The following is a 24,497-nucleotide window of genomic DNA, read 5'->3' as shown; positions in this document are numbered from 1 at the left end:
CTAAACACTTTTCCCCCCTCTGTCCTCTTTATGTGCCTCTGCATGGTTGTCATGGTGCAAGAGATTAGAGGCCAGTGCTCAGACAGATTGTCAACACTTCCTCCAGTTTCTCCCTCACTGCGCTTGATGTGGCACACACAGAAGCAGTGCAGAGGAGTTTGATTGTGTTAGGGAGTGAGCGGATTAGGGATGCCTGTATGTGAAGAAAACTGTTTCCCTCAGACCACCAAGGAAGAGTAACATCACTGTAAATGAGATTTATAAAAGAAAGCAACGACAACAAAGAGTGTGTGCAATTAAAAGAATGGCAAATTCTGGATCTTGTCATGTATACACAGTTTTTTATTTCCATTTTTATCTTTTAGCTGTACCATGAAATTACAACTCACAGTCAAACTCATACACCCAATTCATTTCTATGGAAGATACATGTAAAAGTATCCAGACAAAGAACAAACATCACCATAGAAACAAACATTTCCACCAAGAAATATAGAAAGGGTTATCTTTTAAGCTAGATAGTGGTTCATCTCAGAATCAGTCAAATTCTACCTTTTTCAATAGCTACACTGACAATATTAAAGTAACAAGAGCTTACACTGACTAACATACAGGCATGTTAAACAATCTTACCCCACTCTTTAGACTAGTTGGTGTTAAGAGCAGTATATTGTCTAGTACTGTACAGCTGGACAGGACAAACATGGACACAATGGACATAGGTTGACAGGTCATATTTACAGTCTGGTGTTTTGGTGCTTTTCAGCTGTTAAAAGTAAAAGCCTGATGATTTAGTACAAGTAAAGAATATATCATGTGAATTTATCTAATGTAAAGTGTTTTAAATATCAGCTTGTCAAAAACACTGGTTCACACTTGGTTGGATCTAGGAAAACAATTGTATATGTATTTCCTCTGGGCTCCAGCTGTACTATCTGTGCTAAGCTTTTTAAAACATTTGAGCTTATTAAGAAAATTGAATTTTTGGCCAAAGGTTAATAACATTGTCCACTTTGTGCATGACCGCCCTAAAAACTTTCTTAGAATCCGTTTTTAGTACATTTGAAATGATTAATCAGTATTCTTCTTAATATGAAACGCACCCCCTACACATTTTACCATCCTTAATAAAGAAATAGTACACCAATACAATAACTTTTAGTGAGGAACCAGTCAATTGTCATCATTGGCTTTTGAAATTTTGCTCTGTTTCTCACCCAAAGCTATTGTTCAAATCCTTAGCTACCTTCAGATCTTAACTTTGGAAGAGTAAATAAAAACCATCATGACAACCTTGCACAGACAAAATAATTTACATTCATCAAAAAGAACATCACATAATATTCAAGGAAGTACTATAAGATATATTTAGACATTGTTACATATATTAAAATACACAATGCAGGTATTTTAATATAAAAGATCAGGAACATTTTTTTTTTAAACCAAGTTAAGACCCTCTATGATGTGATTACTTTGTGTACAGACAGTATTGTGTGTGGTGTTTGTTTGTTTGTTTGTTTTTTGGTGAACAGTCTAGAATTATGGTCCATAATTATCCTTCATAAGTTCCTTCTTCATGTCAACTATTAGATTGATCTCAACACTGTCTCTGATTTCTTTAACAGATCCTTGTGGAGAGCTCTCTGATGCTTGCTGAAGTTTTGGAGGGCTTGGTTTAAAAAAACTCATTGATGTCCCGGTGGCAGGAAGTTTGCAAGGTGGTGAGTTTGTGAGCGCTCATGATGCGACACTCTCTCTGGGCCCTTGGTCCTTGCAGGAGCTCGAGGTGCCTTGACAACTCCTCCATGGTGCTTCATATGTCCCTAGAAGTGATTAGATGTTATTTTATTTTCATGCATCTCTCAAATTGCATCAAGACATTGTACCATGTTAAACTGTATATTCACATTGAATGAACAAAATTGTTTAAGGCCACTCACCTTGAGTCCACTGCGACTTGCATACTCTTTTCCACATTCAGAACAGTGGTAGATTTTTTTCTCTGGCATGGGAGGTGGAAGACTGGGAGTCAGGGATATGCACACAGTTGAGTCTGTTTTGTCCATTTCAGTTCCTGTTGTATCTTTAAGGTCCACTTTATCCTTTGCGGTTGAACTAGATTGAGTTTCCTTTATGATGTTCTGCACATGTATGTCAGGCTCCTCAGTCTCAGCTGCATCCTCATTTGTCTTGTCTACAGTGTCTGACACCATATCTGCATTAATACTCAAATCTGGAGTTGCCCTTTGACCATTCTTTGGTGTTTTATGTATTTTATCATCTGTCTTTTCTTCCTCTTGGGGGATTGATTTGGATGTTTGGACAAGGCTTTGGTCAGGCTCCTCTAGGCGTACTGTATGAGAAGACACACTCTCAGATCTCAGCGCAAGAAGAGAAGGTGGTGTTGATGTTTGATGTGGCCGAGGAACCCTGGATGCATTTTGAGCTTGTATACCAAGAAGATCCTCCAGATTTGATCTGGATCCAGAGCAAGAAATAGGTGAGCGAGATGTATTTTCACTGAGTTCACAGTCATCTCTTTGTGGACTGGCTTTCATTAGAGCAGAAATCTTTTTATCTTCCAAGGAGGCAGTGTTACTGGAAAGTTCAAAAGATAGTTCATTATTTGCAGAAGGACCAGTTGTTGCTGATGCTGACTGGGTGGCAGGAGGGACATGGGATGCAGCAGATTCTACTGGAGAAGATACACTGAGAGAGAGCTCAGGGGGATCAGGTCTGAATGTTGGAGGTGAATGGGGGGTTGGATTCAAAGAGGGGTCAGGGCTTAGGTCGAAACCTGGTATACGACCTGAGCTAAATGAAGCAGGTAGGCTGGAGGTTACGGGACATACCGTGGGAGCAGTGCTCACAGCAAGGGATTCGATATATCTAGAATCTGAAACTGATTGTAGATCATCATGTAGTAACTGAACGTCCGTGCTAGGGCTTATCTCTGAAGCAGAGAGCTCAATAGACTGGGAATGGGACAAAGTATCACATTCTGTTGAAGTATCAGGCATGTCCTCTGGTGGTAGCTGTCCTCCTAAATGCATGCGGATATGATGTTGCAGCACAAGGGCATTGGTAAACTTCCGTTGGCATAAGGGGCAAGAATTCTGGGCACGACTGTTTGGTGGGCGGGCTCGATGGGTGGCAAGGTGTGCTCGAAGGCTTCCTTTAGTTGAGAAGGAACGACCACATAGCTTGCAGGGGAATGGTCGCTCACCTAAATGAGTAGCCTGGTGCAAACGCAACGCCCTTGGGCAGCTTAACACCCGCAGGCACACGCTACACTGATTTGGAGCAAGTGTCCCAGCAGAGTTCATAAGTCCCAGGTAAGGTGACTCCTTGCTGAAGAGGGATGATGGTATTTGGATTGTAGATGATGGAAGTGAGGTGACCACATTTGTACTGAATGTGCTTGTGCTCATTAAACCACTGCTGCTATAGCTTAATGCACCTGCTACACTGTGGCTGCTGGTAGAAGTCTCCCCAATGGATGAAACCCAGTGTGAATGACTATGTGGTTCTTTCTCTAACTTTTCCACCAGTCTCTGCAGCTTTGATGTGTCCGAGGTTGGGGTCGAGATGGAAGGGGCAGTGGATGAAGCTGTGAATGGGAATGGGATATGCTGTTGCGGGGATGGCAGGAATGACCCGGTTGGAGTTGTCTGCCTGAGAAACCCATGGCCTGGAAGATGGTGAGTGGAAGATGCTGGGAAGAAGATTTTGGGTAAGTTGGCGAGCTGTGAGTAAGCAGAATGGGGGAGCAGAGTAGGTATAGGTGGGGTGTTCTCATCAAAGCACTGTTGCTTCACTCCTTTATATACCCCAGCAATGGAGGAGGTGGATGAGGCAGGAGATGAAAGAAGGGTGGAGGCCAGAGAGGATGATGATGAAGATGTTATTGAGGAGGTAGTGGATGTGGACGCTGCAGCAGCCGCAGCAGCAGCAGCACGGTTGAGTTGAAGGAGAGAGTGTGCAGTGGTCAGCAGAGCCAAATCAATACTAGGAGGCAGAGATGAGGTTGTGGCACGTGTTGAGGCAGTAGTGCCCTCAAGACTGTCACCACACAGATCATCCTCTTGCTGTTTCTGATGCTTCTGAATAGCATTTGTATTTGTGGAGGTGATGGTTTGTTTTTGTGCTGATCCTCCCATTGATCCCCCAGTTACAGATGCAAAAAGCGAGCAGGGAAACAACGAAAACGATAGTTCAGGGTTTTGCTCACGATGGCGCAAGAAGTGGACCTTGAGGTTCCCTCTTGTGGTGAATCGACTGAAACATACAGGGCACTGGTAAGGACGCTCCCCTGTGTGGGAACGCAAGTGTATTTGCAGGGATGAATCACTGCTGAAGAGTTTCCGGCAAAATCGGCATGCGTGCTGCATGCGTCCCGACGATAAGACAGATGTACTTCCTTGAGCAGAGAGTTTTGGATCCTGTGAGGGGGCAGAAGAGACAGCAGCTGCTGGGAGAGATTGGTTTGGGAAGGTAAGACTACTGTTTCCACTGGCTCCTGTGGTGTTAGAGGATTTTTGAGATGATAGGCCAAGGGAAAGAGTGAGTGGATAGTTTGAGGCAGCAGGTGTGGAAATTGATGAGGATGTGGCAGCACTTGTATGATTGGTGAAGTTTGCTGGAGTAACTACCCCACTGTCATACTGTGCCTTATGGGGGCGTAAGACATTCAAGAGAGGGTGGGCATGTTTAGAGGATTTAGAAGTGGTCTGAGGGGGTAGCAGAGATGAGAAACAGGCCAAAAGAGGAGCCACAGAGGTAGGGGGAGGTGATGACTTTGGTCGGGAGGGTCTGGGGTTGTTATCAGAACTTTTTAAACAGAGCTGTGGCAGCGATGGTAGTATGAAAGGCTTTGAATCCACTTCACAAGATCCTCCTCCCAGTCTCAATACTTGCCTACAGATTTCCTCTGTCATCTGCATTTGATGGATTTGCCTCTGCTGCAGCACACGTAGTTCCTCCAAGATGAAAGCAATACTGACGGGTGCACATGCCGGGGCTGAAGGGACTGTGCTTGGGCTGGAAGAGGGTGTAACTGGACTTGGGGGACCCTGAGGCACAGAACTGGGGCTTCCAGGATATGGAGGCACACAGAGAGAGGCAGCAGTGGAGGAGGATGAAGAAGAGGTTGTGGTTGCTGACACGCCTAACTTTGGAGAAGCCATGGGTGAGTGAGTGTGGTTTTGGGTAGAGAGCACAGCTGGTGCAGTGCTAGTGATAGGCTGATTAGTAGAATGGGATGGGATGTCAGGGATATGGGAAAGTTGAGACTCTGTTAGGTTTAAGGGAAATTGTATGGGATGGCAGGGGATGTGAAAGATAGGATGGTTTGGTCTGGTCAGAGAAGGTGTTGTGAGCCTCTCAATTGGTGGACTTGGGATTAAGGTTGATTGGCAGCTTTGAGTTGAGTATGAGGAAGAGCAGGAAGAGTTCTTTGCAAGAGTAGAGGTGAGGGACTTCACTGCCAACTGCTCCTCTAAGAAATTAGAGAGAAACTATTTATGCAACAATTTATGCCATACAGATACTAGTCTAGTCTAATGTTATAATACAAGTCCAATAGGTGCAAGAATAAAAAACAGTTAGGAAACTGATACTAAACAGATAGTTATATTGTTAAAAATGCACCCATACACCATTTTAATTCCAAATCATGAAACTGATAAAGGTAGCCACTACATATACTATACTATACATACTATACTAATAAGTATAGTTCAGAACACAGAACTCATGTTTAATGTGATAGTTTCATCCTTACATCTACTATAAAACAATATGTTGTTAGTCCCGAGATTCTTCACGTTAGTGAATAAATACATAGATCCACTATTAATACTCATGAGTTCTAATGGTCTGGTGGTAGAACTTTTCTTAAGCATGTCAGAGGTTCTGGCTTCGAATCCGCCCTCATAGTTTTTTTTTTCTCATTAAAGCAAAAGATGTTCATCCGTGATCAGGGACACGTTTCTGTGCATTTTGTTTTGTGATTTCAACAAAACGAACAGAGAGATTGAAGCACTCAGCATGATTTCAAAAACACACACATTCCAGCGCCGGATCGCCTCTTATTTAACTCTGCAAGTCAACTAGAGATTTTTAATTTGTATTAGATACATGTGTACCGTGAGATGTTTCAAGAATTGTGGGGACAATATCAACCCTGGAAAAAAGTCCTACCTGTCCCACCAGCAAATTATGCCTATGGTTGTCAGTACAGTTTGATTAATTATTCTAATTGTATTATTTTAATTAATTTAATAAAAGAATTTTATTTCATTCAATATTTTAATCAGTCATTAGGCAATTGAGTAAAGAGAAAATAGATTATATAGTTTACAGTTAGTCTTGCAATTTAATTCATTTTATCTTCTCTAGGTTCTTACATGTTCATTGTTTGTTGTGTGCTACATTTTTGTTCTTATTGCACATGTGAACCGACAAACCCAAATGCTTTTAGCCTTATAAACTTCTTAACCCGATTTCTAACCTTTAGTACTTTTCTTTTTATTTAGGTTGTTGTCGTCTTGATTGCTTTCCAATTGTTTTTACTCGCTGCTTACACAAGCATCACCAAGGAAACATAGCATATGAGGCTCACACATGTAGAGGATACCTCTGGCTGACCTGTAACACTCTTTTTCATTTAAATGCCAACCAAAGTGTAGTATTGCTGTTCTAACCAAGACTCCCCACCTTCTGTGCCACATGAACATGTGCCTCCCATTATCATAAATCTTTTTTTTTAACATTTTAAAATTAAAAATGTATCTGTTATCATCTCTCATAAAGCATGAAGAACATAATTTGTACTTTTCATTTTTACCTCTTTTTAAAGTCAGTCTTGTACATGGCTGTCTTCTCCGCTCTCTCCCTATCCCCTCACTACCTCTGATCTGAAATCCCATCCCTTGACCAGCTTACAATGCTTTTAGCACTGCTAACAGCCAACTTTGTTTCCACAGCAACAATGAACATGGACAATGAACCTCGCCACAAAGTTCCCAAACCCCTTCACCAGCCCACCTACCCACCCTCTAGACTGAGTAAGTGAATATATGCTATTACATCCCATGTATATTTAAACAAACCTTCTGTCCTAACCTAGCAAAGCCTGAAAGGTCAGTGAGCCTAAGTGCAATAGTCAACCACTAAAAACAGCCAAATTGCTTAAAATAAGTGACCTTTAGCATTAGAGCCATATCCAGAAACCAATATGAGGACATAACAGCATGAATACGAAATTAATTAGCGACCCATACACACTCATATACTAGCGAGAGATGCGTAAAGAGTTTCCTGTACTTAAAGAACTCTAGAATTTAAGTCACAGATCAACACACTGTTATGCACGTACTTCCTGGCAGTTAATGCCTGACTGCACGACCACAAAGCCTCACAGAGACAATTAAGTCTCATGCCATTCCCGCTCAAGTGGCTCCTTCTTTCTCAATGTTGTCCACCTTTTTCCACAACCTTTTTCTAATCCCCTTTTCAAAATCCAGTTCAGCATATTACACATCTCTGTTCCCTTTAGGTTCGCTTTGCTATTTGGTCTTCTCTTTCTTTAAATCATTCTCACTAGCCGTTCATACAATATCGTGGGTGGTCTAAATTCTTAGCTTGGGTCAGAAAATGATGAAAAGTACTAATTGGACATTCAACGGAAGCTGTTGGGATGTATTTATATGTAAATAATATTACTGAATCTCCTTTTATTTGTTTTACTTTGCTTCATTTTTACTTTTCTTAAAACTAGAATCAGATATTGTAGACGTTTGAATCTGTTAATGTCACAGCAAACATCTCGAATGGCATTTGTAAGATGGCTCGCTGGCAGAAACAAAGGAGATCTCTTACTAAACAGTAAAACATTTCTCACCATGTTGAAGTAGCCACGAAGTGTTGAGGATGGGGCTGAAAAAGTGCTGAGGTCTTTTTTGTTTCCGGCGTGACATGATGCAGGGGAAAGTCAATGGCTAAATGGCCCATGAGTGAAAATCTTTCTCTTTAAACTAAATTACAGCAAATCTCACGGCATCAGTTCTGAGAAACAATCAAAAATCCATGTTTCATTTATATAGAGAGCTACAAGGCCAAATGCCAAGTGCATACATGAGCAAGCAATGTCTCAAAAGTGAACTAAGCACTTGGCAAACTAAATCTATGTCTATTCAGTGTCTAACTAAAATCCAAAGACAACTCTCCACCTCTTTTTCCCCGTTTCTCTCTCAAACACAGCCTCGGCTTGTTCTCTCTGCATTTGCATTCAAATAACGCAGAACACCACCTACTCATGCATATACCCCTCCTTTCCCTTACACCCCCAAGTTTTAAGGCGTTCCCCTAAACCTTTTTTTCTCAGTCTCAGTATTGAGTATTTAATAATTAGACACCAGGTAAGAGCGTTCAAGACTGAGATACAGTATACAGTAAGCACTGAATGACATTTTTAACATATTTCTTGGCGCCTGTTGCCAAAAATCTGGCAGAGGACCGAATGTTAGTTATCATATAGTGTTATATTGCTTTATAATATCATATTCTCAGTTATGTGATTGCCTTTTTAAGTTAATCTCAAACATGACTGCAAACTTTAGTGCATTCAACAGGCTTGCATTAAGTTTAATATGTCATTCTCATGTCAACGGCATCACTGTATTATTAAAATTTAGGCCAGATAATAGAATCTAAATGAATATCTACAACGTTTTGATTGTCTATAATACAGATGTGTCATGTTTTCAGGTGAGTTCATTTCAGTATGTCATGGTATTTATTTTCGAAAACCATCCTTGTCCTCCTCAGTATGATGTATTTCATGATGTGCATGCTTTTTTTCTTTTCTTTCCTTCTTTTTTTTTTTGGCTTTCACAGCATTTGGTTAAGCATTATATTTTTTATAATATCATATTCTCAGTTATGCGATTGCCTTTTTAAGTTAATCTCAAACATGACTGCAAACTTTAGCTCCATAAAGTAATGCATTCAACAGGCCTGCATTAAGTTTAATATGTCATTCTCATGTCAACGGCATCACTGTATTATTAAAATTTAGGCCAGAAAATAGAATCTGAATGATTATCTACAACGTTTTGATTGTCTATAATACAGATGTGTCATGTTTTCAAGTGAGTGCATTTCAGAAGCATAATTTATGTCATAGTATTTATTTTAGAAAACCATCCTTGTCCTCTTCAGTATGATGTATTTCATGATGTGCATGCTTTTTTTCTTTTCTTTCTTTCTTTCTTTTTTTTTTTTTGGCTTTCACAGCACAAATTCCTTACATATGTCATTTATATAATTATATTATTTGTATCAAAACTCTAGACTTTATTATTAAAAATGTTATAAATGCCAAAACACAATAAAGTGTTTAGCTAGCATTTGGATTCATGCTACAATGCATCTCGTAAAATTCTTGCACAAATGTCATAATTACGTCAGCCAAATGCACGCGGAAACTACAGCTCTACTGTACGCGCGACCTGTTGCGTCCTCCGAGCGCGCGCTCTATGATCATAACCAATTATGATTCATATTTCTTATGACTACATGAAATACTTTGACGTTAACTGACATTTGGAGTGTGCGGATCGTAAATGGCATAAACACTTACCAGCAGACGACAATCTTTCACGGCTGTTTGTAAGATTAGGATAGATTACGTCGTACAGTGTCTGGCTCGTCATATCATCATTGCTGTTCCGGCATTTTGCCACCGTGATGCGCAGTCGTCTTTGACAGCAGGCAGTTCGACATCTAAATTATTTATTTGCTGTACTGTCGTTAGAACACTGTATATTCTGTTGTAGTCGTGACTGGTCACTTCTCACCCATTGTTTAGTGTTTGGTTTAATGGCACATTGCGATTTCGTAAAGTGATATTTCGCTATTCCTGTCATTCCCATAGTCCTCCCCTCCCTCGCTGCTCTGCTTCCTTTGTATTTGGTAAAAATGGCCCTCTCCCCGGCCTGAGCCTTTGTTGAGCACACAGGCGCTGCAGCATCGACGGATGTCTGTCTGAGAGTCTGTCGGTCCAATCCGGACACTGTCTCTGCAGAGTAATTAACGAGCCATTACGAATCATGTTTGCTTTCATTTTAACTGCGTAAAGTGTCAAGCTTTTACTTTTGCTTTAGCTCTGTGACTAATTTTCTTTTAAGAGCATGTCATTTAAATTTTTATAGAAGATCATTTTATAGGTTATCATTCTTGGGCTGCTAGAAAAAATGTCATTTCTATGAGAATGGTGTAAATATATCCCCTTGTTGTTTGCTTTGATTTCACATGTGTTAGCCATAATATTGGAGTTGTTACTGTAGAGTTCAGTAACACTGAGTAGCTATGTTGCTAACAAGTTGCTAAAAAAAGGACTACAACTACCACAAGGATGTGAGTTTATGTGCTTGATGAGTTGGATAATGGTTGTAGTCCATGAATAACATGTTAGAAACCTTTATGGCAGAGAGTGGCACAACCTAACACTTTTTGTCTTGGTTAATTTGTGTAAATCCACTTGGAGTATTTCCCCCCACGTTATTTTCACATGTCTCTAGTACAATTATTTGGTCTTGGTTCATTAATACAGTGTGTATGCCTACTTTTATTTCTTTACCCCAAACCAATGGAAGGGAAATGTGACAACATTGTGTGGGGCTCGTTGTAATATGACCCTATGACAGCTTCAAATGTTCTCTGATCTCATATATATATATATATATATATATATATATATATATATATATATATATATATAGGACAATATAAAATATTTTGTCAATAAAATACAATTATTGAGTTTTTATATATATAAAATATATATATTTTCAAATAATTAAAAATAAAGTAATTTTGGAATTTGGCAGTGAACACCACAAAACAGCTATATAGCATAATTCCTAACAATAATAATTCATTTCTGAACATTGACTCTGAGACTATACTACCGTTCAAAAGGTTTGGGATTGGTAAGATTTTTTAAAAATGTTTTTAAACAAAAAAGTCTCTTCTGCTCACCAAGGATGTGTTTATGTAATTAAAAAATACAGCAAAAACAGTAATATTTTTAAATATTGTTACAATTTAAAATGACTGTTTTCTATTTATGTGATTTATTCCTGCGAATTTTCATCATCATTACTGCAGTCTTCAGTGTCACATGATCCTTCAGAAATCATTCTGATAGGCTGATTTGCTGCTCAAGAAACATTTATGATTATTATCAGTGTTGAAAACAGTTGTGTACTTTTTCCAGGATTATTTGGTGAATAGAAAGTTCAAAAGAACAGCATTTATCTGAAATACAAAGCTTTTGAAACATTATACACTACCGTTAAAAAGGTTTTTTTTAAATAAATAAAGTAATAAGACTATTCAGCAAAGATGCATTAAAGTGTTTAAGAGTGACAGTAAAGGCATTTATAATGTTACATGCCGTTCTTTTGAAATTTCTATTTATCCAAGAATCCTGAAATTTTTTTTTACTAAACTGTTCAACATTCCTAATAAATCAGAAATGTTTCTTGAGCATCAAATTAATCAGCATATTAGAATTTAAAATGCAAGCCTTTTTTACTATTCAAAACAAATACAATTCAAATTCGAATACACAATTTAGCATTCTTTTTTCCATTTCTTAGTTGTTCATGGCTTACATGTGTATAGTAATGTGTGTAACTAACTACATAAATAACTTTTGCAGTGTGACACACTTTTTTCTATAGTGTTTTATTAAAGCCCATATGGCAGGGTGGAAGTAACACACTTCCAAGCCCAATGTCTATGATATGTTAATGCTCTTGAATGGAAAATGCCACTCTACCTCTTTTATGCTAATGTGGTACACTGTTACTGTTTAGGTTACATTTAATAAACATTTCCTGCACTATAAATACAATAAATGCAAATACAAACTCACATACACGCTAGGTATATTATCAGTCATTGTGTTATTATCATTACAAACATTATGACTTAATCTGTCATGAGTTTGAGCTGATGGTAGTAAAGCTGATTACAAAAGTCAAGCCTATTTTTAGAGTTTAAAAACTTTTAAATTTGCAAGTAAATGCTTTACCATCCTGCTCTCATTACTTAAATGCAAATGAGTATGAAATATTATTGAATGCAGTATTATTGTTTTCTTTATTTTTCTATTTCTATTTTTTTTGTATTTTCCTCTGGAAACCATCAGTGATATTAGTTTTGTTTGACATCCTCTGAAATGTCCTCAGAAACGTCTGGTAAGTGGCAGTATTCAAACCCAGTGTCAAGCCATTTTGTAATGTAGTCTTCTTCATGCACTATAAGAAGAAAATTTATCATTAATAAAACTTTGTATAAACATGTTTTACTGACTGACAGTAATCAGATCATTGTTCTGTAGGGAGTTTGTCAGGCTACTTACTCTCAGGCTGATCCAGATTTAAGCTTCCTCTCTCAAGCTTGTCTTGGTCTGACATGTTAGATGCCCATCCACTCTCACTCTCCTCCATTCCTCCTTCCACAGGTTTCAGGAGATCATTGTTCATTCTGGCCATCATCACTACTTTCTCCATCAACTCTCTGACCTGTTTCCCATCATCCTGCTCCATGTTGTTTAGTACATGATACCTGTTTCCACATTTGTTGATCAGCCACTGCAGATCTTCTCCTTCACTCTCAATGTGCTCTTCAATCGTAGGCGTCACTATCCAGTCGCCCCTGCTGAACACCACTATACAGTATTTCCAGACATTTCGACCCAGGAGCTCCATGTGCTCCTTTACAGACCTTCTTTGTGCCTCAGTGAAGGCGACGCCAGACTGAAGAACCAGCAAAACTGCATGAGGTCCTGGTGGACAACAAGTAACACTTGACATGATCTCCTGCTTGACTGGCTCTGAAGTCTCCTTTACGGACGCGTACGGCCACCATCCAGGAGTGTTGATCAAAATGACTGTTTGTTTGTCAACCTCTCCTTCGCTCATCACACACTCTTTAGTCCTCTTGGCATATTGTGTATTTCATCACTGAGGTCTTCCCAACAATATTGCTACCCATCAAGATGATCCTTAACTCTGGAAAATCGTAACTTTTTTTCTGCTCGAAAGAGAGAGTTAATGAACAATGCTTAGCATTCAGTTTGGGTTATATTGCCTACACAATTCCATCTCCTTATAAATTCTTTTTACCAAAAAATGCTCTTTACCTCTTAGACTTTCTTTCAAGGTTTGCATCTTTGTTTTTGCTTGGATCGCTCTCTCTTCAGCTCGTTCTTTCACAGTTCTTCTCTTTTCCTCCATATCTTCAAACAATTTGCTGTCAATTTCATGCTTCCAACTTTGTGGAAACAGTTTGGGGATGGCAAGGTCCATAAAGACATGGATGAGCAAGTTTGGTGTGGAGGAACTTGACTGGCCTACACAGAGTCCTGACCTCAACACCTTTGGGATGAATTAGAGCGGAGACTGTGAGCCAGGCCTTCTTACCAACATCTCTGCCTGACTTCACAAATGCGCTTCGAGAAGAATGGTCAAAAATTCCCTTAAACACACTCCTAAACTTTGTGGAAAGCCTTTCCAGAAGAGTTGAGGTTGTTATAGCTGCAAAGGGTGGGCCAATTCCATATTAAACCCTACGGATTAAGAATGGGATGTCATTAAAGTTCATGGGCACATAAAGGCAGGCGTCCCAAAACTATTGGCAATATAGTGTATATGTGTAAAATATCATATGATATAAAATAAAAGTAAAGGGCTTGAGAATAATTTTCTGTTTGTTCTCGTGTATGTGATACATCTGTATTTGTATGGTTTATCAGCCTAATTAACTCATATGTGCACAGATAAACGCATTCACTCACTCACAGTTTTTATTCATAGCAGTTATTTATTGAATTAAAGCAGACACAGATACATCAGGACAACAAAACTGAAATGTATTTTGTAAATAGACAAGTTTGTGGATTTTGCAGAATACAATCAAGCAAATTTTCCTGTTTTTTTTTTTATATAAATAATGAAAGAGCAAATACAAAATCACATACACACTAAGTATATTATCAGTCAAAATAACTATGCATAATTGTGTGACACCATTACAAACATTATGAGTAGGTCTGTCATGAGGTTCAGTTGATGGCATAAATAGTAAAGCTGGTTGCAAAAGTCAAGACCATTTTTTACCGTTCAAATTTGTTTTAAATTGGCAAGTAAATGGTTTACCATTCTGCTCTCATTATGTAGCTGCAGATGAGTAAAAATTATTTCATGCAGTGTTATATTTTTTTCTTCATTTTTTTAATTTTGTTTTCTGTAATTTCCTCTGGAAGCCATGAAATTAGTTTTGTTTGACATCCTCTGAAATGTCCTCAGAAACGTCTGGTACGTTGTCGTAGTCAAACTCATTTTCCATAATCCATTTTGCAATGTATTCTTTTCCCACTATATAGGGAAAAAAAATGGACAATTAATAAAACTTTGTATAAATTTTGTATAAACATGTTTTACTAACTAATTGTTTTGCAGGGAGTCTGTCAGACTACTTACTATGAGGTGGATCCATAAGTAAGCTTCCTCTCTCAAATCTGTCTAGGTCCGACATGTTAGATGCCCATCCACTGTCAGTCTCCCCCATTCCTCCTTCCACAGGTTTCAGGAGATCATTGTTCACGCTGGCCATCATTATTACTTTCTCCATCAACTCTCTGACCAGTTTCCCATCATGCATTTTGCTAAGTACATGATACCTGTTTCCACATTTGTTGATCAGCCACTGCAGATCTTCTCCTTCACTCTCAATGTGCTCTTCAATTGTAGGCGTCCCCATCCAGTCGCCCTTAGTGAACACAACCATACAATATTTCCAGACGTTTTGACCCAGGAGCTCCATGTGCTCCTTTACAGACCTTCTTTGTGCCTCAGTGAAGGCGACGCCAGACTGAAGAACCAGCAGAACTGCATGAGGTCCTGGTGGACACATCGTAACACTTGACATGATCTCCTGCTTGACTGGCTCTGAAGTCTCCTTTACGGACGCGTACGGCCACCATCCAGGAGTGTCGATCAAAATGACTTTTCTCTTGTCAACCTCTCCTTCGCTCATCTCACACTTTTTAGTCCAGCTGACTTCTTGTTTATTTTTCAGGATAGTGTTCATCACTGAGGTCTTCCCAGAATTTTTTCTACCCATCAAGACAATCCTTAACTCTGGAAAATCACAACTTTTTTCTGCAGAAAAAAAAGAGAGATCGTGAACGGTGCATTCAGTTGGTTGCCTACATAATTCTGTATCTTCTATTAATTGTAAAATGCTGTTGAGCATTTTTCTTCTGGAAATATTCACCATACCTGGTAAATGTTCTTTCAAGGTTTGCAATGTTTTCCTCTCTCTCTCTTCAGCTCGTTTCTTCACAGTTCTTCTCTTTTCCTCCATATCCTCAAGCAATTTGCTGTCAATTTTGAAGCCCTGTCCTTCATGCTCTGCTACCAAACTCTCGATCTCATGAAACAGTTTTTCCACATATTTCCCTCTTCTGACAGTATAATTGAAGACATGAACTCTGTTCCCACACTTCTTTATTACAATATCAAGCTCTTGTCCTGCTCTCTCAATGAGCTTCTTGTTATCGGCATGTCTCTGTGTTTTATCATTATACATGAGCAGAAGGATGGTGTGATTCCAGATCTGCTCACCCAGAATCTCCATGTGTTCAACCACACTGTTCAGGTGCATTTCTGTGAATGATTTGTGTAGATTGATGACTAGAAGGAAGGCATGTGGATCAGGACACAGTTTTAAACTGTGCACGATCTCCATCTTTAAAGACTTTACACTCTCTGCCAGTGTGGAGCTCCTCCACCATCCTGGTGTCATTACCAAAGTAACTGACCTGTTCTGATTCGTTCTTTGTAACATCTTACTCTCGACTATCTCTCTTCCCACTATACATTCATTCTGACCAAGGATGGTATTTGCTGCATTGCATTTGTATTCACATTTACTACCTATTATAATAACATTTATCTCTGGAAGAGCTGTACAATCTGCAAGAGAAAATTAAGCAATCTTTAATTATCACTTGTAGTAAACGGCAAACATTAAGATTGATCATCATATTTCAAATGTTTAGTTAAATTTATAGATTGTGTATTTTTTGTATGCATGTGGTTTGTTTTATTTATTTTTGAAGCCTTTAAAGGGATAAAGTTCCCTTTATCCCTTGATCCCTTAAAGTTCACCCAAAAATTAAAATTCTGCCATCATTTATTCACCCTCAAATTGTTCCAAATCTGTATGAATTTCTTTGTTCTGCTGAACACAAAGGAAGATACTTGGAAGAATGTCAGTAACCAAACAGATCTCCCTCCATTGACTACTATAGTATTTATTTTTCCTACTATGGAAGTCAATGGGGTCCATCAACTGTTTGGTTACTGACATTATAGTTTTTATTTTCACTGTAGCCAAAATGAGATGTCTGTCATCTGTATGAAGTACAAGGCTTTGACCTTACAATATTAATTTGTACTTTTGGGGAATAAAATCTGAAATGCCATCCTTAAGATGTTTATAATTTTTTTTGTAGCCTTTGAACAGCAATGTACGTAGTGACGTTATATGTAAATTTCTGTTCAAAGACACTTATGATATTTTGAAGACTTTTGTGTCAGATCAACTACTGTCTAAAAGTATGAGAATTATATGGTTTGTTTCAAATTTTAAAATTTTAAATGTACCATTATGAAAACTTACACTCATGACGATCTGAGTCCTCTCCTGTCTCCATTGTGCGTCATAGACTGTCAGTTTGAAGTTCTTCTTTCTGTTTCTCAATCTCCTTTTTTCCCCTTAGTTTTCAGTCTTTCTCAGTTCTCTCCTTTTTATAAAAATAATGAATTTTTAAGCATTTTCTTTCGGTTCTTGTGCATTTTCTCAAAATGTCTGTTCTGAATAACTTGATGAACTGGTTTAGCAGCTAAGAGCTTCCTGATAAAAAGGACTCATAGCTCCACCCTCTGTATTGTTTTACAAGTTTAATATAAGGATGTTACGGTCACGAGCATTCTTTATTTTACTAAATCTCATAATTAAGAGATAGCAACATGTCCTATGAGATAGGACATTATATTTTAGTGAATTTCTCTGAAACCTTACCTGTCACAGTTTTACGTCTGGATGTCCTGTAAAGAGCACATTCAGAGCTTTTCAGAGATACCAAATGTTTGGAAGTGTCACCATGACCACTACCTCTCCTTGGTCTTTACAAATGGCTGACATTAATTTAGTGATTAAATTTTTTTTTTATTTCTGTTCCTGTTCTTGTTTTTAAAGTATAAACGGCATCATTACAGAGATATAAAAGACACGGAATAGAGTTACAAACTTTTTCACCATTCTTTTTGGAACTGTTTTTAATAAACTGGAAATTAAATGATACTTCAGTTAATAAAAAGACAATAAGAACAATAATTTCTTCTCAAGTGAGCTGTGTTGAACTTTCACTTTCTTTATTTCATAAACACAGAATACACACTAGCAAAACATTTACAATCTGTTGGAGGGGAACAAAAAGACATTTGTTATAGAAAAGCATTACACTGTCAAAATGCTCATTTATATTTAATACAGTTAATAAAATCATCTTGTCATGTTAAAGACACCTCCATTGTGTGTGTATGAAATGCTGTATTAGAAAACACTCGAGAGTCATTTTCATTTGTTCTTGTGTATGTCATGAGGATGGTATAAATAGTAAAGCTGATTACAAAAGTCATATTTTATTTACAATTTAAAACAAAACCTGCAAGTAAACAAGTTGATATCTTGCTCTCATTAGTTGTACATGAGTATTAAAATTTATCGCATGCAGGGCTTGACATTAACTTTTTTGTTCAACAGCCACTGTGGCTAGTGGTTTTCCAAAGTTACTAGCCACTCAGCATTTTCACTGGCCACAATTTTAATGTTGGTAAATTACATTTTATATGATTAAAGTTGACTTTGTTATGCTTAAATTACTTTATTTTGAGTCATTTTACGTGATTTAGAAGATTTAAAACCCTTTCAAACTTTTAAATGCAGATTGACCACCCAAAAAATCAAGACTACATTGTATATCAGCTGGTATGTAGCCTACAGGTGGGCAAGAGGTGGACAATATGAGCATGGGCTAATATGAGAAATTTGATAAGTTATTTGTGTTAGGCTATAAAAGAACAAAGAAGCAAATTACAAAAACAATAGTAAATTAAAAATAATCTTTTTTCAGATACAGTAGGTTTATTTAACATATAGCCTAGCCTACATTTATTTAACATATTTTGTTGTTCGATTAACATTAATGACAGAAAGGTAGGCCTATTTAATTGGGCTGCTGAATGCATGGACGTAACTGACGCATATTCAGTTATTACCCACCTGTTTACGTCCACTTAAGCCATAACCGACTGTATTCACGCGAGATACTCCACACGATGGACATTTAGACATCTGTGTGCACGTGTATTTGACTATGTATGTACGTATGTACGTGACGTCACCATCGACCGTTACGACTGCGGTCACGTCCATTGAGAGGCAAAAGACTGAGCGGCAGCATTGGTTTTCAGCGTGAATGTCGCGAAAAACACACAAAACACATCCAAAACGGGAAAGAGCTTTGTGATTGACTGTACAAATAGCTCTGACACAAAACCTGAGGAATATATTTTTAAAAATGCAGAAAGCAACAGAAAAAAAGCAAATGGATCACTGCAATTCACATAAACAGCTGGACTCCAGCAGAGAAACATGGATTTGCAGTTATCATTTTGTGTCAAATTGTTGGATTTTGAGGTAAAATCATACCGTATATATTGTATTGTTATATATTATGTTGACAACTCATCAATTAAATATTTTCGATCTTATATTCTGCATAATTTGGTGTTTTTAAATAAACAACACTGACAAAAACTATACTATAAAACTATATAGCCTATGTTTTAAGGCTGGACAATATGACGATATAACATTGATATAAGTGACTACGCGTATTTAAACCTACCTATATTGTAGTTATATAAAATATTCACAGGCAGATTTGCTTTATGTATTTCCCCGCCGTTGAAATCAGGCACATATAAATGTCAGGAAACACGACTCCTGGCTGCATGTCAGTATCCATGGATTAGGTTTATTTGACAAGTTGTAAGGAACACATTCAATTCCAACCTTTAGTGTAATTTGTTAGTTTTACTCGAGTTTTCGCAGTTTCCCCTGTTAAATCCAGTCACGCAGCAGCTTCTTTTGCCACTCAGTTCAGCTGAGGGAGCGCGTTTTCGGCGGGAAAGTGACGTCGTCGCATACCCTCTATTCAGGCGCGAGGAGAACTGATCGCGCGCAACAGAGAGAGAGCGCACGCGAGAGAGCGCTTCTGTTGTGTGTCATTCAGCGCAATTCCGCCTGTTCCTCCTTCAATAACTGCACGTAAATAACGAATTGTGTGATTGGATTGTAATTTTGTGCTACGACGATCTTCGACGATCATTTGGCTGTAAACTGAAATTATATTCAACCCGCCAAAGTGGCTAGTGGGAGTGGCTGTCTTACCCGCCACAGCTGAAATCTACACGCATTTGGCGGGTTGGCGGGTGTTAATGTCAAGCCGCATGCAATGCTAGTTTTCTTTATTTTTCTATTCCTGTTTTCTGCATTTTTCTGCAAGCCATCAGTGATTTTGATTTTGTGTGACATCCTCTGAAATATCTTCTGAAAACTTTGACGAGTCCCTGTAGTCTGACACAATTTCCATGTTTTCAAGCCATTTTTTAACATGGTCTTCATGCACTAGAGGAATAAATAAAGATTAATACAACTTCGTATAAACATGTTGTACTGACTGACAGTAATCAAATCATTGTTTTTTCAGGCTGTACTTACTCTCAGGTGGATACAGATTTAAGCTTCCTCTCTCAAACTTGTCTTGGTCTGAACCCCATCCACTGTCACTGTCCTCTTTTGCACCTTCCAGAGGCGTCAGGAGATCATTGTTCATTCTGGCCATCATCACTACTTTCTCTATCAACTCTCTGACCTGTTTCTCATCATCCTGCTCCATGTAGTTAATTACATGATACATGTTTCCACATTTGTTGATCAGCCACTGCAGATCTTCTCCTTCACTCTCAATGTGCTCTTCAATCGTAGGCGTCACTATCCAGTCGCCCCTGCTGAACACCACTATACAATATTTCCAGACATCTCGACCCAGGAGCTCCATGTGCTCCTTTACAGACCTTCTTTGTGCCTCAGTGAAGGCGACGCCAGACTGAAGAACCAGCAAAACTGCATGAGGTCCTGGTGGACAACAAGTAACACTTGACATGATCTCCTGCTTGACTGACTCTGAAGTCTCCTTTACGGACGCGTATGGCCACCATCCAGGAGTGTCGATCAAAATGACTGTTTGTTTGTCAACCTCTCCTTCGCTCAACACACACTTTTTTGACATGTTCTTCTCTTGTTTAATTTTCAGGATGGTGTTCACCACGGAGGACTTCCCAACAATATTGCCACCCATCAAGACGATCCTTAACTCTGGGAAAGATTTCTCTGCCAGAAATAACATGAAAGTTCATGAACAGTGCTAACAATTCAGCTGGAGTCATGTTGCATACATAATCCCACATTTTCTATTAATTCTACAATGTTTTTGAGCATTTTTAAACCAAAGATGCACTATACCTGTGAGACGTTCTTTCAAGGTTTGCATCTTTGTTTTTGCTTCAATCTCTCTCTCCTCTGCTCGTTTCTTCACAGTTCTTCTCTTTTCCTCCATATCCTCAAGCAATTTGCTGTCAATTTTGAAGCCCTGTCCTTCATGCTCTGCTGCCAAGCTCTCTATCTCATGAAACAGTTTTTCCACATTTATCCCCTTGCTTTCAGTATAATTGAAGACATGAACTCTGTTCCCACACTTCTTTATTACAATATCAAGCTCTTGTCCTGCTCTCTCAATGATCTTCTTGTTATCTGCATGTCTCTGTGTTTTATCATTATACATGAGCAGAAGGATGGTGTGATTCCAGATCTGCTCACCCAGAATCTCCATGTGTTCAACCACACTGTTCAGGTGCATTTCTGTGAATGTTTTGTGTAGATTGATGACTAGAAGGAAGGCATGTGGATCAGGACACAGTTTTAAACTGTGCACGATCTCCATCTTTAAAGACTTTACACTCTCTGCCAGTGTGAAGCTCCTCCACCATCCTGGTGTCATTACCAAAGTAACTGACCTGTTCTGAACCTTCCTCTCTGTTTTCTCACTCTTTACTATCTCTTCTCTCATTTTACAGTCTTCCTGACCAAGAATGGTATTAGCTGCGCTGCGTTTGTATTCTGCTTTACTACCTATTATAATGACCTTCATCTCTGGAAAAGCTGGACAATCTGCAAAAGAAAATGAAGGAATCTTTAAAGGGTAGGTAACACACACAGTTTCCGCCAATCTCATGTTAAACTTGAGTACCTATAGAGTAGTTCATATCTCCGAAAAGTCTTTTGTTTTATCATATTTATAAAAGATAGATACGCTGTAGATGCAAAAAAAGCCGAGCTCCTGGAGGCGTGCCTGCCGTGGGCAGAGCTAAAGAGCCATGAGCAAGTGCAGCTTTTGCGTAGAGGTCGTCTTTCATTTGTGTCATTTGTGTTGTTTACATTATATGCACTTGCGCAATGATTGCCAACAAAACACAGACATTTGATGGAGTTTTACTCAATGCCTGCGGTTCTGACTCATGACCGGGATCTATCGCTGGGACTCAGTCTCAACCGACCTGCAAATCCAGCGTCGAACTAGGACTTGTTTGCAAAACATTTGTCACTGAAATTCCGCAAACAATCAAACATACACGCACAACTCCGGTGCTGCCCTGGAAAAACAAACTGCATCCACTCTTCCCTTAACGCTGGGTTCTCTGGAAAGCTGAAAAAGGTAATCTTTCCCTCACAACCAAAAACACACTTCTTTGGTGACACTGTTGAAAAATATCTCAGCTTCTGTAACCCAAACGAAGAGCATTGATGGGCGTGCTCGTGCTTTCGCTCTGGGTGATGTGTGCGCACGCTTAGTGCCCATTAGGGGTGTAACGGTAGCCTACATGTATTCATCCTGAACCGTCACGGTACGGACGTCACAGTTCGGTTCATGCAGTTAGATGATGAATACAGTCAGTTACAGACAATCCACACTCCAGTCCAGAAGGGGGTGTGTGCGGTAATGCTGTTTAGCCTAACCACTTTTAACCAGCATTAACCACCAGTAATCACAATAAGCTCTGTGTTTTGTTATTTTCGATAAGAACAAAGTGCCATCTTTCAAATTCTGTCCATTTTATCACAAAATTCAAACAATAAATGCCGTTTTGATGCTTTTTGATGTTGCATGACAGTCTGACAGAACATCCCTTCTTCTTCACTACTACAGAATGAACATAAAGGTATGCTGAAAGATACAGTACAACTTACTGAAATGTATCATATCTCGTGTAATCGCTCAATCAGTGTTTCAATGGCGGAAAGATGTCAGTAAAACAGTTTGTAAACAATGTCAAGTCACCTTTATTTATATAGTGCTTTTTACAATGCAGATTGTGTCAAAGCAGCTTTACAGTAATAACTGGTATATTATTTTGGCTGCACAGCGGCTCTTAAAGAAAATGGTGTCAATGCAGGCAGATCAAAGCACTGTTGAATATCTAATGTTAAGTCAAATGTCAAGTGTCCCCAACTAAGCAAGCCAAAAGGTGACAGCGGCATGTCACGTACTATTACATTTACCTCAGAAAAGCCATTCAGTGTCAACAGCTTGTTAGTTCACTAGAGAAATGAACTGTTTCGTGCACTATATTAGCCTATATATTAATTATATTTTTCTTAATGTAAGGCCTAAATAAATCCATCATAAAAACAAGTTATGACAGCCACTGTGTAAATGATTATATTTCAACAACGAATTGGAGAAACAGAAGTTAATGCAAAAACTGCCTTATCGTGTAATTTAAATGTTTACAATACATACAATTTTTACTATTATTTGAGTGTTGATGATTATATCTAAAAATAAATAGCAACTGAATTTAATAATTTGGGCTCTGTTGTTAATTGTAACCTTTTTTTATAGTAATGTGCAAGTAAGGGCTCCCTTTAAAGCAGAGAGAGATTTATTTATCCTTAAGAAAATTATAATGATAATTGAATACATTTAAAGACAGAGACGCAGTATGTTCAGTTAAACAATTTAATAAAAAAAGAGAAAAAAAAAAACCCTGCTGTACCGAACCCGTACCGAACAGTGACTTCAAAACCAAGATACGTACCGAACTGTCATTTTTGTGTACCGTTACATCCCTAGCGCCCATACAAGGAATTCTGCCCTTTATGATGTCATACAGGGCCATGCCCAAAAAAACGTTCTGAATCTGGAAGGAGTGTATTTGGCACAGAAATACTCCGTCATACATCCAACTCTTGTTTTGAAACTTTGGCCATGTTTAGCATGAGAATCAAACTCTTCAACAGTGTAAATAAGTCAGAATGCATGAAATAGCATTAGACCCCTCCTCCCCTTTAATGATCACATGTAGTATACAGTAAACATTAAGACTGATCATCATATTTCACATGTTTAGTTGATTTGTGTATTATTCGTGTGCATGTGGTTTTATTTATTTTTAAAACCTTTAAAACATACATAGACATAGTTCATGCTGTAGTTTGCCTTGCATTGTTTTGAGTTTGCTATGACAAGGTTACAAATTTTCTCAGCCCCAGCTTAGAAGAGGGAAAATGGAAACTTGCACATAAAAATCTTAAACTCCGATATCTATGGACACTGAAACTTGATGAAACCTTCTAGGTTTTACCTTCACTGTAACTATGAGTTCTCTCACATTTGTGGGAAGTGACATTTTGGCCTTACAATATTGTTTTGTACTTCATAGGAATAAAATTTGTGATGTACCATCCATTTTTTATCCTTTGAACAACAATTTCAAAGATATTTTGAAGACTTTTGTGTCAGATCATCAACTCACTAAAAATACATTATATAGGGTTCAAACTTTTTAACATTCATGTACGGCATGAGGAAAACTCACTGTCGTGATGATCCTCTCTTTCCTCCATTGTGCGTCAAAGATTGTCAGTTTAAAGTTTTTGAAGTTTGCTTCAGTATCTTCTTTCTGTCTCTCCTTTTTTCTCTTTCAAATTCTTTGTCTTAGTTCAGATTTTCCTTTTTATACATTAAAAATAAGAAATCATCAAGCATTTTCTGTCTCTTCTTGTGAATATACTAAATGCGTTTCTGAACTTGATAAACTAGTTTATTAGCTTCCTGATGAGAAGTATAGCTCCACCCATGAGTGCTTTGCAAAAGACAAGGATCTTGTCACAAGCATTCTTTATCATGTAAATGTGTCTAAACTGAACTGCAAAAACTAAACAAA

General features: G+C 38.3%; 5 protein-coding genes across 9 annotated transcripts in view; 1 reads left to right on the top strand and 4 right to left on the bottom strand.

The window, feature by feature from the left end:
* trim110 (tripartite motif containing 110) overlaps positions 1-24,497 on the top strand; it is a 47,968-nt gene that overhangs the window by 13,817 nt on the left and 9,654 nt on the right. Inside the window, exons 3-4 of one of the 2 annotated variants that reach the window (XM_048164696.1) lie at positions 1,629-1,724; positions 6,990-7,070. The gene's annotated coding sequence lies outside the window, so the exon portion shown is untranslated. Of the gene's footprint in view, positions 1-1,628; positions 1,725-3,576; positions 3,705-6,989; positions 7,071-24,497 lie in introns of those variants that run through there. The other variant, XM_048164697.1, reaches the window with a different exon arrangement.
* sall2 (spalt-like transcription factor 2) lies at positions 325-10,133 on the bottom strand. 2 transcript variants are annotated; one of them, XM_048164694.1, is made up of 3 exons: positions 9,647-10,133; positions 1,944-5,500; positions 325-1,826 (listed from the first exon to the last, which is right to left on the bottom strand). In XM_048164694.1, the coding sequence occupies exons 1-3, from the start codon at positions 9,717-9,719 to the stop codon at positions 1,689-1,691; spliced, it is 3,768 nt and encodes a 1,255-aa protein (XP_048020651.1). In that variant the 5' UTR covers positions 9,720-10,133; the 3' UTR covers positions 325-1,688. The 2 variants fall into 2 exon arrangements, with proteins under 2 accessions (XP_048020651.1, XP_048020650.1); XM_048164693.1 differs by lacking the exon at positions 9,647-10,133 and adding an exon at positions 7,907-9,614.
* On the bottom strand, positions 11,521-24,457 carry LOC125251642 (GTPase IMAP family member 8-like). 2 transcript variants are annotated; one of them, XM_048164699.1, is made up of 4 exons: positions 24,150-24,457; positions 20,737-21,441; positions 19,933-20,604; positions 11,521-12,332 (listed from the first exon to the last, which is right to left on the bottom strand). In XM_048164699.1, exons 1-4 carry the CDS (start codon positions 24,175-24,177, stop codon positions 12,229-12,231), a joined length of 1,509 nt encoding a protein of 502 aa, XP_048020656.1. In that variant the 5' UTR covers positions 24,178-24,457; the 3' UTR covers positions 11,521-12,228. The 2 variants fall into 2 exon arrangements, with proteins under 2 accessions (XP_048020656.1, XP_048020655.1); XM_048164698.1 differs by lacking the exon at positions 11,521-12,332 and adding an exon at positions 19,367-19,839 and having other exon boundaries at positions 24,150-24,424.
* LOC125251644 (GTPase IMAP family member 7-like) lies at positions 12,345-13,644 on the bottom strand. Its single transcript, XM_048164703.1, has 2 exons — positions 13,220-13,644; positions 12,345-13,110 (listed from the first exon to the last, which is right to left on the bottom strand). The coding sequence occupies exon 2, from the start codon at positions 12,996-12,998 to the stop codon at positions 12,429-12,431; it is 570 nt and encodes a 189-aa protein (XP_048020660.1). The 5' UTR covers positions 12,999-13,110; positions 13,220-13,644; the 3' UTR covers positions 12,345-12,428.
* Positions 13,883-17,281, bottom strand: LOC125251643 (GTPase IMAP family member 8-like). 2 transcript variants are annotated; one of them, XM_048164701.1, is made up of 5 exons: positions 17,167-17,281; positions 16,765-16,888; positions 15,360-16,055; positions 14,559-15,239; positions 13,883-14,453 (listed from the first exon to the last, which is right to left on the bottom strand). In XM_048164701.1, the coding sequence occupies exons 2-5, from the start codon at positions 16,796-16,798 to the stop codon at positions 14,350-14,352; spliced, it is 1,515 nt and encodes a 504-aa protein (XP_048020658.1). In that variant the 5' UTR covers positions 16,799-16,888; positions 17,167-17,281; the 3' UTR covers positions 13,883-14,349. The 2 variants fall into 2 exon arrangements, with proteins under 2 accessions (XP_048020658.1, XP_048020657.1); XM_048164700.1 differs by lacking the exon at positions 17,167-17,281 and having other exon boundaries at positions 16,765-17,059.

The sequence above is a fragment of the Megalobrama amblycephala genome, linkage group LG17 (genome assembly GCF_018812025.1).
Source record: "Megalobrama amblycephala isolate DHTTF-2021 linkage group LG17, ASM1881202v1, whole genome shotgun sequence".
NCBI lineage: Eukaryota > Metazoa > Chordata > Actinopteri > Cypriniformes > Xenocyprididae > Megalobrama > Megalobrama amblycephala.
Note: the sequence above shows the minus strand (reverse complement) of the source record. Positions and strands in the feature narration are given on the sequence as shown.